The 13,629-nt window shown below is 55.4% G+C and overlaps 2 protein-coding genes across 8 annotated transcripts; one reads left to right on the plus strand and one right to left on the minus strand.

Moving 5' to 3' along the window:
• Positions 1-61: 61 nt before the first annotated feature.
• thoc3 (THO complex 3) lies at positions 62-4,928 on the minus strand. 3 transcript variants are annotated; one of them, XM_088431190.1, is made up of 7 exons: positions 4,779-4,928; positions 3,871-4,057; positions 2,226-2,382; positions 1,935-2,139; positions 1,678-1,839; positions 1,086-1,186; positions 62-995 (listed from the first exon to the last, which is right to left on the minus strand). In XM_088431190.1, exons 1-7 carry the CDS (start codon positions 4,808-4,810, stop codon positions 835-837), a joined length of 1,005 nt encoding a protein of 334 aa, XP_088287316.1. In that variant the 5' UTR covers positions 4,811-4,928; the 3' UTR covers positions 62-834. The 3 variants fall into 3 exon arrangements, with proteins under 3 accessions (XP_088287316.1, XP_088287315.1, XP_088287318.1); XM_088431189.1 differs by lacking the exons at positions 3,871-4,057; positions 4,779-4,928 and adding exons at positions 2,458-2,511; positions 3,054-3,266; XM_088431192.1 differs by lacking the exons at positions 3,871-4,057; positions 4,779-4,928 and adding an exon at positions 3,054-3,263.
• shtn3 (shootin 3) lies at positions 3,830-13,399 on the plus strand. 5 transcript variants are annotated; one of them, XM_088431184.1, is made up of 17 exons: positions 3,830-4,108; positions 6,420-6,480; positions 6,843-6,937; positions 7,855-8,020; positions 8,235-8,332; positions 8,400-8,472; positions 8,539-8,633; positions 9,107-9,253; positions 9,539-9,692; positions 9,805-9,979; positions 10,059-10,129; positions 10,455-10,552; positions 10,656-10,673; positions 10,746-10,808; positions 10,876-11,002; positions 12,082-12,298; positions 12,405-13,399. In XM_088431184.1, the coding sequence occupies exons 1-17, from the start codon at positions 4,031-4,033 to the stop codon at positions 12,469-12,471; spliced, it is 1,803 nt and encodes a 600-aa protein (XP_088287310.1). In that variant the 5' UTR covers positions 3,830-4,030; the 3' UTR covers positions 12,472-13,399. The 5 variants fall into 5 exon arrangements, with proteins under 5 accessions (XP_088287310.1, XP_088287311.1, XP_088287312.1 ...); XM_088431185.1 differs by having other exon boundaries at positions 12,966-13,399; XM_088431186.1 differs by having other exon boundaries at positions 6,843-6,865.
• The last annotated feature ends 230 nt before the right edge of the window (positions 13,400-13,629 follow it).

The raw sequence follows: 13,629 nt of genomic DNA on the forward strand, positions 1-13,629 counted from the left end.
CGACTACCCAAAAGAGCGCATCGCCCTTCATCAGAAAACACTTGTATTACAACGAATCGGAAAACATTTCGAGTTTTTCATTTATTGAAAAAAATCCACGCGGCCTCCATCAAGTCAAGTGGATGCTTGCGCTTGCGCGTGCGCATGAAAATTTGCCGGCATTTGATCTTGCTCAAAGAAAGCCGGGCTTCATCCCGAGCACATGCCACTCACTGATTTTTAGGCGGGCTCCCTCTAGCGGGCCGACAAAGAATCGCTCCATTATTCGAAACCACCACAAAAATAACAAGTGCACTCTGCGAAATTCGGCGTACAGCCATAGTTAAAAAACAAATAATACAAAATGATCATGGCTGAGGTGTCACTTTTTAAAACACACACTTGACAAATGAGCCCAGAGTTAAAAGGAGCCGTCGAGGTTGCGGGTAGTTTGCTAAACGACGACATCCTCTGGCCTTGCGCGTAACTGCAACCTTGTTGGAAGGCCTTCCTTCCGTGCGTGCTAAAAAAAAAAAAAAAACAAACAAAACAATTGTACTGTATTCGGTGCACAGTATGACAGGTGAGCGGCCAATCCGATCCAACCTCCAGGTGCTCACGGGTCCCTCGAGGAAAAAAACAAAAACATTCAAGTTGAATTCTCAAAAGGGCGGCTTTTCTTGCGCGTTCTAATTCAGAAGAGGGCCGGCGATTTGTCCGTGAGCTCAAACGCCTCCGCGGCGAGGGCCGACTTGCGCGCCGACCATTTTCTTCGAGCCCGATACGGAACCACCCTTGAGCCGGGCGTCCGTCTCGGGGGAAAGGGCCCAAAGCGGCGGCGGGGGCGGGGGCGGCTCAAGAGTCGCTGGGGAGGCCGAAGAGCTTGACGGTCCCCGCCTCGCGACTGTTGTCGTACTTGTCGTCCTTGTCGTCGCAGGAGTAGGCCAGCAGGTGGCGCTTGGGGTGCCAGGCCACCGTGAAGGTGGGCGAGCACTGCACCTCCCACAGCTTCTCGCCTGCGCCAAATACGCCTTAGAACGTCAGCCGTTTCGACAGCGGGCTTCGAAGCGCGCGCGGGGGGGGGGGGGCTTTCCAAGAGCACTGACCCGTTTCCACCTCGGCGATGTCGATGAAGTGGTCCTCGGACGCCGACGCCAACATCTTGCCGTCGTGACTGAAGCTCAGCGTCCTCACGGGCCAGTCCAACCTAAAACGGACGTTGCCCGACGCCGGACCTCAAATACGGCGACGGCGAGGCGCGGGGGCTTTTCGACTCGGCCGGAAAGCGCCCATGCGGCGGGCCCCCCGTTTGGCCATCTCCTTTGCTTCACGGCTCGCAAACGGACCGACTTTGATATCGCGGACCAAAAAGATCAAAAGGCCCGAGTCGGGTCAAACTTTCCCTCGGGGGTTGAATATCAGCGGGCCTAAACCGTCGACAAACATTTCCTTTTAACAGGGTTTCTACGGGTCGCCCGAATTCGTAAAGAAGGCCGCCTACTACTTTTGCGCGCCGCGCTGGAGATTTTTTGGTACCGCCGAAGCGGCGACTCGCCCAACGATCGCGCGGCGCCTACACGTGAGCAGAGAAGCCGCCGCGTCCCGTTTGGACGACTTTGGGAGGCGGCGGCTTCACGCCGCGCTTCCTGGCCGCCGCGCCCCCGCCCCCAGAGAGCCGAAAGGGCCCCAAGGGCTCACCTGGAGAAGCAGCGCACGCAGACCAGCTCGTCCAAGTCCCAGAGGCTGACCAGAGCGTCGTTGCTGCCGGTGGCAAAGTACTTGCCCGTGGGGTCGAACTTGATGCAGATGCAGTTGGACGGGTGGGCGTTGATGGACTGGATGGTCTTCAGCTCGGGGTAACTGCGACGGGCGGCGAGAGGCGTCAGTAACGGCGGCGAGAGGCGTCAGTCCCGCCGCCGGGCGGCCAGAGGCGTCGGTCCCGCCGCCCGTCTCACCTGAGGACGTTGATGCAGCCGTTACCGTTGGTGAGGAAGAACATGTCGTTGTCGTTGTTCCAGGAGATCTCGTTGACCTCGAACTTGAACTTCTCCTCCGCTTTGGTCTTGTGCGTCTTGGCGTCGATGAAGGTCACCACGTCTTCCTTGTTGCCCACCGCCACCGTCTGCCCGTCCGGACTCCAGCAGATGTTGATGTTCTCGCCTTTTGGCGGGACGAACAAAACGCCAAACTCATTGGGCGCCATTGAGGAATACGGGCGGCGAAAATTCAATCCGAGCGCGGCCGACCTTTGGTGTTGACCACGGCCGTGCACTTGGTGGTGCGCACGTCCCAGATGCGCACGCTCTTGTCGCCCGAGGCGGTGACGAAGAGGTCCGGGTTGGTGGGGTGCCAGCACAGCTGATCCACGCTGTCGTTATGGCCGCGGTAATTGTTCTCCTTCACCTGCGCGCACACAAACCAGCACGCTCCGTGACCAACGGTCCGACCTCGGCTCGCGACAACGCTCCTTTGACGAACCCGTGGGATTTTCATCGATTCGGGGTGGGTTCGTCGTCGGTGACGCTGACCTGGCTGCGGACGGCGAGGTCAAGCAAGACGGCCAAGGTTATTAGGGCTTGAAGTCAAGCCGGTGTTACATGCGGGTTCAAGCCTTGCTTTGGAGATTTTAACAAGGGTTGGTGTTTCAATACAGGATAAGCGATTTGGTTCAGAAGACCTGATATTGAAACCACAACATTGGCAAGAAAACAAATCCTCGGTTGCGGTTGTTGTTGTTGTTGTTTTTTTTTTCAAGCTATCGGCGTTGGCCGGTATCAGGGTTTCAAAAATGCGCTGGACGCGTCGTTGATGTTTTTGTAGCGTAAACACAACGCTCGTGTGTCGGAAGAGATTGGTTTACGTCATTTCGCAGCGCTTTACGTTCGCCGGACGATTTAAGGCGAGATTTAATTTCCTTCATTACATTTAGTGGGAGTAATGCCGGAGCTCGCGTTGAATCGTTTGGGCGAGAAACTTTATGACGACTAGTAAAAGCGATAGCAACAAAAGAATAGAAACCAACGCGTTGCTTGAGGCTGCTCGTTCTTTCCCATTCATCGAGGGCGCCAACTCACCAGCCTGTCTTTTTCCAAGACAAAAACGCTGGCGCTTTTGTCGACGGATCCCGACGCTAATCTCCTGCCGTCGCAACTCCACGCCACCGAGTGCACTTTGGCCGAATGCGCCGGAAACTCGCGACTTTTGTTGTTCGTTTTGAAAGTCTCCTGCATCGTCTGGTAGTAGCGCGTCGCCATTTTGGCTCGGCTGCGTCACAAAAGAGGAAACGGGAAGTGGTGTCGGTGCAGCCTTCGAATGGCGCTTTAAGCGCGAGCGCCCCCTCCCGCGGCGGAGAGTCAACGCTGGACTCGTTCGGACTTAACCCGGGTTCCTTTTTAATATAAAGTACGACTCGAGGTTAGTGCCACGCCGACGGACACAATTGGTTGCATTTCGTCTTTTGTACGTGTCTGGTTTTCTCAATTTTATTTTTGCTTGCTGTAAGTTTTTTCATTGTTTCATTTTTCATAATAAATACATGCAATTGGACTTTTTTCAAGTAGTACAGTGATTTATCGCCTTTGACAATTTATGCAAATGTTTGACGATTTATGCAAATGCACATGAATACAACGCATACGAGGCTGAATGTTTATACAAATGAACAAAGTACACATTGCCATATGTGCTAGCGATTATTCATGATAGTTTGAACCAGTTTGGACAAAAAAATATAAGACGTAGACTACATAGTCGACAGCACAAATGGACCGAAAGAAGACCTCCTCCTTATTGAGGACGAGGAAGAAAGCGGGATGCTGCCGGTGACGTCAGAGAAGAGTCAAGGGGCTGGTGTGTGTGTGTGTGTGTGTGTGTGCGCGCGCGCGCGGCTACCGGCGTTAGCGGTTCTCGGTGCGCCTCCTCATCCCGCCTCCACGGCAACAAACGATGACATCTGGACCGGCGGAACCGGGCTCCTTTTAACCCCTTCATCGCGCCCTCAGCCAAGTATCGCATCGCCGTTTTCAAAACTGGAAATAGGTCCATCCAAAAAATGCTCCCGTGCTCGTCGTCGTCACCGCTAGAAGGATGCGAGGAGGAGGAGGAGGAGGAGGAGGAGGAAAAGGAGAAGGTAAAAGCAACTCATCGTTGACTCCGACGTTGGCTTCAAAAGCTGCAAAATGCCAGCGCAGCGTGGACGACATTTGCTGCGTTTGCCTTTGCCCAACATTATGATGCGAGGACGGGAGGAGGATTGCGAGCCGGTTGACGCTTACGATCTCGCCGGCTTTTTTTTTTTTTTCTGCCATTCGCGACCCCTCCCTAAATTCAACGCTCGCCGCATTTGCGCATTCACCTTACCTATGCAGTCACTTGGATATAACTAGCAGGATCATTTCATTTCCCTATCGAAATGTTATATTGATTTGACGAACTCATCGCGCAAAGCGTAACGCGGCGTCCCAACAAACAAAAACAACCGTTCGTAAACAGACGCTGCAACAGTGTGTGATTTCCAGACTAATGGCAAATGAACATTTGTAACGTCGCCGTAGCACTGTTTGGAACGTTAACTTAATCAGTAAGTTACTTCAAAAGTTATTCCTGTCGTTTCAGCGAGAGTCCTTACATGACAATATTCCCGTATTTGAAATGTAAGGCGTATTGCATGACTTTCATGTTACTCTCAGCAACACAAACGGATTTGCGGATCCAAATGCAGCTCATTACACATCCTAAACGTAAAAACAGTACAGGCCATTTCTTTTGTATCGTTTTGAAAACCTTTAAAGACAACATACCACATCTTTGTTTGGTATTTGAATCCCTTCATTACTTAGCTTCACAGCATAGTGATGCCCTCTTTAGACTTTAGGCCAGGGCGGTCCGAGTCTCAGTTCCCGTTTGTGTCGGGGGGCCGGAATGGCTGCAAAGTCAAAGACGTTTTCAAATTCGGCGCCAGCTTTGGAATCAGACCTCAGTCAAAACTCGTCAAAAGAGAGACCCAAGACAAAAAAAAAATAGTTGTTTTCGCCCCCGAAACTTTACAGTTGAAGACAACTTGCAAGTTTGGTATTTTAGCCAGAGACTTGAAGTCAAATCGGCATTTCGGGGACCTTCGCTTTGACACCCGCGCTTTGGGCACAAACGGTGCGTGCATTCCACAATTTCGACGATAACAGTCGGCTAGGTTAGGGGGAGACCTTTCAAAAATAGATGCTTTCGGTGGGGCCGACGTTAGCAGCTAGCCCGATACGGGCGAAATGCTGGCCGATCGGCCGCGCTTACGACATACTGGGCCAAAATAAGGCTTTCGGCTTAAAAACGCATTGCGTTACTCTCATTTGTACCCAGTAAAGTATGACTCTTTTTGTTGCGTGCGATGCGTGCGATGCGTTCTCCGCGCCCGCCTTGGGGCTTCGTCGATGTTCGGTTTCAGGTAGACGCGTCCCAAAAGTGGGTCGAGCGCTCTCCGCCGCCGGCGCGCGCGCGTCGGCGAGCAAATGTGCGCCAGGCTGTTTGGGCCCGCCTCGACGCTGTCGCTTCGACGTAGCGTCACGCCGACGTGTTAGCCGGCGCTCACGTTTAGCGGGCTAGGCCGCGGCGGGAGATAGCGTTGCGCGGCATGGACTTATGCTATGCCGTGGAGCATAAATGAATGTAACGTGTTAAAAGTACAATATAAATACGCTCTCACGCCATTTGTCAGGAAGAACGCCTGACCCGATACGGCGCTAAGGCGGGTGGTCATAACGGAGCGTTCAAGTCGCACGTTGCCCCGTTGCCTCGTGTCTCGTTTTCTAACACTTTGTGAAGTTGTGCGACATCTTGGAATGCTTTCAAATGCAACATCATGTTGCATCACACTACCGCAAGTTGCAAGCGAGTGAAAATGCGGTGAGGCCTGGGTGGCGGACTGCCTTTAGCTGCATAGGGGAAAAAACAGCAACTTGAGGTTCATTCTTCTTCTTTAATACTGTCCAAAATAGTGCAGGCGCAACATCGCTATTGATCAAACATTAACATTACTGCTAATCGTAAAACATTTTTCATTTATTGAAAAAATTCAGCTCATTTTTTACACGCTACGTCGGGGGTCCCCGACCGGCGGTCCGCCGACCGGTCCCCCCGACGTAAACGTGTTTTGGAACCGGGCGAGTTTGTCCTTCGACACTTTGTTCGTTTGCGCTTTGCTTTTTGGGGCTGCCGCCGGGCGCTCTTCATATGACAAATTGCGGCGAGGAAGGACAGTGCGGCTTCGGCGCCCCCCCGCCCACGGTCCGAAAAAGCTCGGGGACCCCTGCTCGGCGTTAAACAAAAAAAATCATCCCGCGGGCCGGACTGAAAGCGGGGGTTGGCGGCCCGTATGTGGGACGGCCCCGAAGTAGGTACTTGACCGTTGCGTGACGCGGCGTAACGCTTGCGCGTCTCGGCTCCCGCAGTGCAGCAGACTGGCGGAGCAGAGGGACGAGGCCCAGAGACAACTCAAGCGCATCAAGAGGGGTGAGTGCCACTTCCCCCGACTCCTTGTGCCCCCACGTCTAATCCCACGATAATCCCACGTCTGTCGTCAAAATACAAACGCGGGGCTCTCCTCGCTGAATTATTGAGGCCGGAAGAGCTGAATAATTGACGGCGCCGGCGGCGCGGCGCGGCGCGGCGGTCGGCCCCTCATTTATTCATGGCCGCCGCCGAAGCTTCGTTTTGCCCGCGCAATTCGTTCCTTAGATTTGATAGCAAAACGCGGCGTTGCTCTCGTCCCGCCGGCAGCCGGTGGGCTCGGCCCCCTCTCGGGAACGACGACGGGAAGCCCACGAAGGCGAAAAAGATCAACGGGGGCTAAGAGCGTCCCCGCTTTGTGTCAGTGTCTCAGATGGTGATCGAGGAGGTGAGCCTTCTGCAGACTCAGCTGGAGATCGAGAAGTCGTGCCGGGAGAACGCCGAGGCGCTCGCCACCGAGGTCCGCCCGCGGGATCGGCCGCCCTTCGCCCTCTCGGCATGACGCCGTCCGCCGCGTCGGCAAATCGCAAAAAAGGAAAAAAAAAAGAGTAGGGTGCCCAAGCGCAAAATACTTGTAAAAAGTCGTTTTTTTTTTCTCTCGACGGGGACCTCTGCTCTCGTGAGGGATGAACAAAATACCAGTTGCGATGCGTACGTCAAATACGAGGGTTTGTTTCAATGACGAGATCAAGGTTTACGAATTTTATCGCCGCGTGCGCAGCAAAACTACACGGCGGAATTCCTAATCACCTCCCGATTCAACACGACGGAGCAAATCATAGAAGACGCCGGTAGGCGATAAAAACGGCAAAATGGCAAGAAGGGCGGGCGCTATTCCTGAATTTGACATTTTTCTTCATGAAATGTTTCCGTTATCGACGAATGTGTTTACTATATGAAGAACGTATAATATACATTGAAACCATTTTTACATATTTAAAAATTGGCCAGCAATTTGTTTATTTTATAGTTCAAATAAAAAACACACTTACAATGTTATGGCAAGTTCTTTCAAATGAACGAACAGATCATTTATCTAAAATAAAACGATTTTGAGCGCCTAATCTAAGGGAAAGAAACTCATCATGTAATCTTATTGCAGGGGCGTGAAACTCGTTTAAGCGTTTAACCAATAACAGCCTGGAATATATCGATATGACTTTCAAACAACAACGACAAACTCATTACTCTTTTTTAATACTCATTTTCATCCTTAACGTTGCAAAATGCGGGCCGGATGAGAGCCGTTGGCGGGGCCGGACTCGGCCCGCGGGCCGCAGGCGGTCTATTCAGATGTCAGCGGTATCGCCGCGACGTCGGCGCGACGGCATCGGAGGTAACGTTAATCGACACCTGCCGTGCCCCGCCCCCCGGCAGCTGAACCGCGAGAACAGGAAGTTGAAGCGCCCCGGCCCGTCGTCGCGGGCGCCCCGTCCGGACGGGCCGCTTCCCGGCGCGTCCGACCGCGTCGCCGCGGAGACGGACGACGGCGATGACCACGCGGCGCCCGACCTCTTGGAGCGCTACCGCCGGCAGGTCAAAGGTAAGGCGCCGGCAAGCGAAAAGAAAAACCTGTCGGGACTTCTGGGAAGTAGAAAAGAAACATTGATCAGTAGGCACGGGAAGAAGGAAGAGAGTTCGGACAAAAGTAACGGGACGCAGAAAAAGTGCCGAATCTGCGGAAAAACGCATAAGGAAGGGAAAAGAAAAGGTTGGCAAAAGTATTGGAACGCACACGTGCATTTGCGCGTGCGCAGAGCTCGGAGAAGCGGTCGGCGCCCTGTTGGAGGAAAAGAAGAACTTCCTGTGCCAGATTGACGACCAGCAGAGACGAATGGAGGAGCTCGCGGACAAGGTCGGCCTCTTTTGCATCGTCCCTTTCTTTTTCTTTTGCTCTGACCTAACGGCGACGTCGGCGGCAGTCGGCGCGAGACGCCGAGGAACTTCGCCGGGCGGCCGATCGGCACAGCGAAACCATCGAGAGCTTCAACAGAGGTGAGAGGCCGGCGTCGAGGCCCGTCGGCGCCGCTGACGCCGCTGACGCCGTTGCCGCGCGCGCAGTGTCGGCCGTGGCCACGCGGGAATACGAGGACATGAAGGAGCGGCTGGACTTGGAGCGGAACCTGCGCGTCCAAGCGGAAACGTACGCGCACCAGGTCAGAAAAACGCCCGGGCAAAAACTTTTGGATCGACGGGCCCGCCTTTCGTGAAAACGCGTCGGCCCGTTTACGCCGTCCCGGCGCCGAAGCCGAGCCGCAGCCGCAGCCTCGGTAACGACGAATGTTCAATGGTATTCGCCCCGGTATTCGAACCTGAGAATCCAGCCAGGATGACGTTCACAAACAGGCCTTTAGCCTTCGCCAGAATGCGTTTGGGGTAAGGTTGGTTCATAAAAGTCAAACCGAGGGAGACGGAAGAACGCCCGCGTCACCGCCGCGGCGTACCCCCTCACCGCAAAACGTAATTTGGCTCAAGCCGAATAAAGCGCAGCTCTAGGACCGTTAAAGGATAAAGTAAAGCAGTTCCAAAACATGACGGATGGGTGCCAGTCGATCCGGCGCGCGGGGACCTCCGCCGCTCGGCATGAGTCGCGCCGGCCCGACTACGCCGACTCCGCGCCTACTCGCAGATGCTGGTGAAGCAGAAGGAGGCCAATCGCCAGAGCGCGCTGCTGCTGCAGAGCGCCGAGCCCGACCTGCGGCTGCTGGCCGCCTTGGAGGAGGTGGCCGCGCTCACCAAGACGCTGGAGGAGCAGCGCCTGCGACACGGGCGGCAGGTAACCCGCCGCCGCGCCCTCTTCCGGCCCTCGGGAAAATGGACCCACGGAGTCGCAGCGCGTCGAAAGCTCCCGGCCAAGTTCTGACGTCCGAGTAGGCTTTCCCGACAGTTTTGGAGTCCGCCGTATCACTGTTTATATTAGGCTTGCCCCTTCCTTCCCGTTAAAGTTCAGATGCACACGGGGGCTTTTTTGAAAAAGCCAGCCCGATCGGACTCGCTTGCAAATGCGGCGTGATCCAAGCCTGGAAATCGGGCGCGAGTACCGGGGTTCTTGCGCGCGCAGGTGAGCGAGCTGCAGGCCGAGCTGGACGACAGCGCGGCCAAGAAGAACGCGGAGCGTCTGCGGAGGCAGTTGGAGCTGCTGGAGGAGGAGAAGAGAGATTTGGAGGCGCGGCTGGAAGACTCCGAGAAGGACAAGCGAGAGTTAAAGGAGCGAGGTAGAGTAGGTCCAAAGGCCCGGCGCGACCCCGTCGGCGCGACCCCGTCGGCGCGACCCCCTCGGCGCGACCCCGCCGGGGGCCGCCGCCTTCACGTCCTTGTCTTTTGCAGTCCGGCTGCTCCAGAGGGTCGCCGCGGCGACCGACGCTCCGCCCCCTCCCCCCCGGGCCCCCCCGGCGGCCGGCGCGGCGCCTCCCCCGGCGCCCCTCCCCCGGCCGCCGCCCCCGCCCCCTCCCCCGCCCCCTCCCCCGCCTCCGCCTCCCCCGTCCAGATGCAACCCCCTCAGGTGAGCGCGGGCGGGCACCGGGCCGGGCTGGAAGCCGCGCCTTTGTCCAACGTCGCCGTCTGACGTTGCGCTTGTCCAGTTCTCTGATCGCCATCATGAGAAAGACATCCAAAGGATCCAAAACGCCTTGGAAGGCGGAGCGGCCGGCGGGTAAGGTGACGGCCATCTTTCTTTCTGCGCTCAGCGAACCGGCCGGCGCACGCTAACTGATGTTGGGTGAATGATGCGAAAAAGGATGCGGCCCCCGCCGCCGGGCCTCCAGTTCGACACCTTGCGCGCAAAGTTGACGATTGTTGATTTCCATCGGTTTTTCCGACGCGCAAGCTAATGTCAGCGGAGGCTGACCGCTGTAACTTTCGACGTCGTGATGACGCCGGCGGAAGTTCAACCCATATGAACCGTTCTTAAGGTTTTTTAGCCGCAAGGCTAACTAGCTGGACCGAACGCGCTGATTAACCCGCCGGCGTGTTTTTAGCGTCCGACGCCGCCGCGAAGGTGAAGGCCGTCAACGAGATGATGGAGCGCATCAAACACGGTGTGGTGCTGCGGCCCGTCAAGGGTCAGGACGGCAAGGTCGCTGTTTTTGCTGCCATTTTCCCCGTACGGTGCTGGCATTTTCTGTCCTTCGCGTTCAACGTGCCGCCATTTTGTTTCCTCTCAAACTTAAACGAGGCAGCAGAGAGATGCCGTCAAAGTGAGTACAAAGAAGAAAAAGCCTAGGCGCCATTCGGCAAAGGAGTAAATTGCCCTTTGTTTCGGGGGTTAGCAACAAACGGCCGGCGAAGAGAAGTCTCAGGAGAGCGCCGTGGACGAACTCAAAGGCATCCTGGTACGACTTTTACACTTTTACGCGCGCGCCCGGACCGACCGACCGGGCGCTTCGGCTCCACCCGCAGGAGGCGGTGAAGCGCAGCCCCAGCCGAGGCTCCCAGGAGGCGCCGTCGCCCACGGGGAGGAAGGACAGCGAGCTGGAAGTCATCCTGCGAAGACGACGCGACAAGGCGGGGGAGGCCGCATCCGGAGGTACGTGTCCCACTTGACTCCGCTCCGCGTTCCTGGGCTCCGGCCGCGGCGACGGGGCCGTTTGCGGCCCTCCGCTCCGCATTCTTAGGCTCTGGCTCCGGCGGCGGGGCCGTTTGCGGCCCGCCGTTCCTATTTTGCCGGCCCGCCGTCTGTATTTTGCCGGCCCGCCGTCCGTATTTTGCCGGCCCGCTTCATATACTTCTACTTACAAAATCGTTTTGTTACTTTGTGGGCCCCCCAAAATGCTCCTAAATCTTTTACATGAATAATATTCAATGATAAATGTTAGACGTCGCTCATGATTTCTTTTATAAAATGACGCTCACATTTTTTCGTCCCTTGTTTGAATATAAATTGCTTCAAAATTGCAAAATTGGAAGGTTATCGCACATAACCTTCTCCAAGCGGATGTTATCAAAATGTCAAAACTCTCATCTTTTAGCGAATTCCATCGGCTCTCACGCCATTGTCACTTCTCTGGCGGCGTCACGTTGGAACGGCGCGGGACGGAGCGACGCCACGCTCCACTGGATTGAATGATTTTTTTACACGGGGCTCATCGACGGCGGCTCGAATCTCGGCCCCGGCGCCACCGCGTGGCATGACGATCCGGCACGCCACGCTCACGCCGCTTTGAGCTTCGGGGCGCCGCGCCAAGCGCCGCGTCGGCACGCTATGGCTCGGGGGCCGCCGGTCAGCCGCCGCCATCGACGTTTCCGCGTAGAAGGTTCGATCCGGCCCCGGCTCGACCTGGTTCGTTTCCATGGGAATGTTTGCCGTTTTTTAGCCGGCGGCGGACCTTGCCTTGTTTCAAGGTTGCGAACGTTCCCTTCCCGTTGTTCTCGTCGTGACAAAACGTTTGAGAATTTGCGAGGTTGAGCGCATTTGTGCGCATTCTCCGAGCATTAAAGGGGCGGTAGGCACGATATTTGAAGCCGGCGGAGGCGGGCCGCCCACATTTTGTTTGCCGGTTATCGTGTCCACCGGATGGCGTCGCCGTGCTTTACCACGGCGCAAATTCGGGTCGCTTGAAACGCGCCTCATCGGCCTCACGTCCCTTGAACCTCTTTTGCGGACAGATGAGCGCGACGGTCGTCTGAGTCGCGCGTCGTCCTGCGACAGTTTGAACGGGAGACTCGCCGGCGGCCCGTCGGGCAAAGACGCCGACGCCTCCGCCGAGCACGGGCGAGGCCCCGGTCCGGCGCCGGCCGGGGCGACGAGCTCGGACGAACGGGCTCGCTCCGGGCGGGAAAAGGACGCGGGCCGCTCGCCCGTCCCGAACGGCTGGCGACGCAGGTGCGTGGCCGAAAGCTTCCCTTTGGTGTCATGTGTTGAGGCGCCCCCTTAAGGCGTAGCCGCTGGGGAATCCTTGTGGATCTCGCGACTGCTTTTCGTTCCGCAGCGTCAGCGAGGACGCCGCGGCAAAGGCGCCCGCCCCGTCCAACGGCGTCGAAGATGCGCACGCTTGAATGGCGACGGCCGGGGGGCGCTCTGAGGATGTTTGCCTCATATGCACGTTTAAATGACAAACAATGCACAGACGCTGTCGCCGTAGCCTTTTTTTTTTTTTTATACAAGGCGAAAATGCTAACGTGTGAGCCACTATAGCCTGCAGGTCACATGACTGACATTGGAACGGATGCAACGGAACACTTATTAGGCTAGAAAGCAAACTGTACATTTTCCTTTTTGAAAATTTTGCTAGTTGTAACTCTAGTTTAAGAACATTATAATCACCAAGTTTTATTTGAACGTTTTTCTGTGTGATGCGCTAGCACGTGAAGCGAGACCTGTTTTTGTTGGCCAAAAGATGCCTTTGTCTCAATTTGTGCTGGATTTCATTCATGTCAACTGATACCAAATGAAAGTAAGAAAAAGATGCAAACGTTAGGATTGCAAAGCTAACCCTTAGCACTTCATTAGGCAGAGCTGCAACAAGCGTTCATTTTGGTCTGTTTTCTAGGACCGAATATTCAAGTTGCGGCACCGACAGTGGAAGCATTTAAGGGAAGCCTGACTTTGCTCTGTCTCAAAGCCAAATTTCGGGCTTGAACGCGGAAGCGTGTTTGAAAGTCCAACACTTGGTAAGAAGCCAATTCGAAATGGGAATCGAATCTCTCCTTTGCATTGGAGGAGCTGGATACGCAAAGGGACGCGACGCCGTCTCTTTCCGTAACCCGCCAAATGACTTGAGTGGGAATCAAGCTGCTATGATTGGTGACGCGCGTTGGAGACTCTCGTGCTCCCTCCCGCTACACTCACACTTTCCGCATTCACACTTTGTTTCGGGTCACTTGATGTCGTGCGAGCGCGCGTTTGAAGACGTACATCCGCGGAAGGAATGCTGACGCCTTTTCATGTAACCATCACTTGAAATAAAATGAAAGGCAGACCGCAGTTTGTGTCATCTACTTGCGAAATGACGACTGTTTTGTGGAGCGACCGTCAAGTGCAAATCGCCCAACTAAAAAAGTAAGCAAACAATAAAGGCTTGGAGTTGAACGGTGCTGCTCTCTAGCGGAAGTTCGTGGTCGTTTCCCCTTTGGTGCTCCCGAGCGGGTCGGGCTGAAAACAAAAATAAAAAACTAGAAAAAAAAAACCCTTCACCATGCTAGGCGAACGGTCAG

Source organism: Hippichthys cyanospilos, chromosome 13 (genome assembly GCF_059441005.1).
Source record: "Hippichthys cyanospilos isolate Australia breed blue-spotted pipefish chromosome 13, RoL_Hcya_1.0, whole genome shotgun sequence".
Lineage (NCBI taxonomy): Eukaryota > Metazoa > Chordata > Actinopteri > Syngnathiformes > Syngnathidae > Hippichthys > Hippichthys cyanospilos.

What these genes read in the sequence shown, in the direction of transcription:
- thoc3 (XM_088431189.1), bottom strand. Translation starts at nt 3,233, where the DNA reads ATGGCGACGCGCTACTACCAGACGATGCAGGAGACTTTCAAAACGAAC. An exon ending in AATCGATGAAAATCCCACGG is followed by an intron (nt 2,383 to 2,457) that starts GTTCGTCAAAGG and finishes GTGTGCGCGCAG; the next exon opens with GTGAAGGAGAACAATTACCG. An exon ending in GGCTGCATCAACGTCCTCAG is followed by an intron (nt 1,840 to 1,934) that starts GTGAGACGGGCG and finishes CGCCCGTCGCAG; the next exon opens with TTACCCCGAGCTGAAGACCA.
- shtn3 (XM_088431184.1), top strand. Translation starts at nt 4,031, where the DNA reads ATGCTCCCGTGCTCGTCGTCGTCACCGCTAGAAGGATGCGAGGAGGAG. An exon ending in CCGAGGCGCTCGCCACCGAG is followed by an intron (nt 6,938 to 7,854) that starts GTCCGCCCGCGG and finishes GCCCCCCGGCAG; the next exon opens with CTGAACCGCGAGAACAGGAA. An exon ending in CCGAACGGCTGGCGACGCAG is followed by an intron (nt 12,299 to 12,404) that starts GTGCGTGGCCGA and finishes TTCGTTCCGCAG; the next exon opens with CGTCAGCGAGGACGCCGCGG.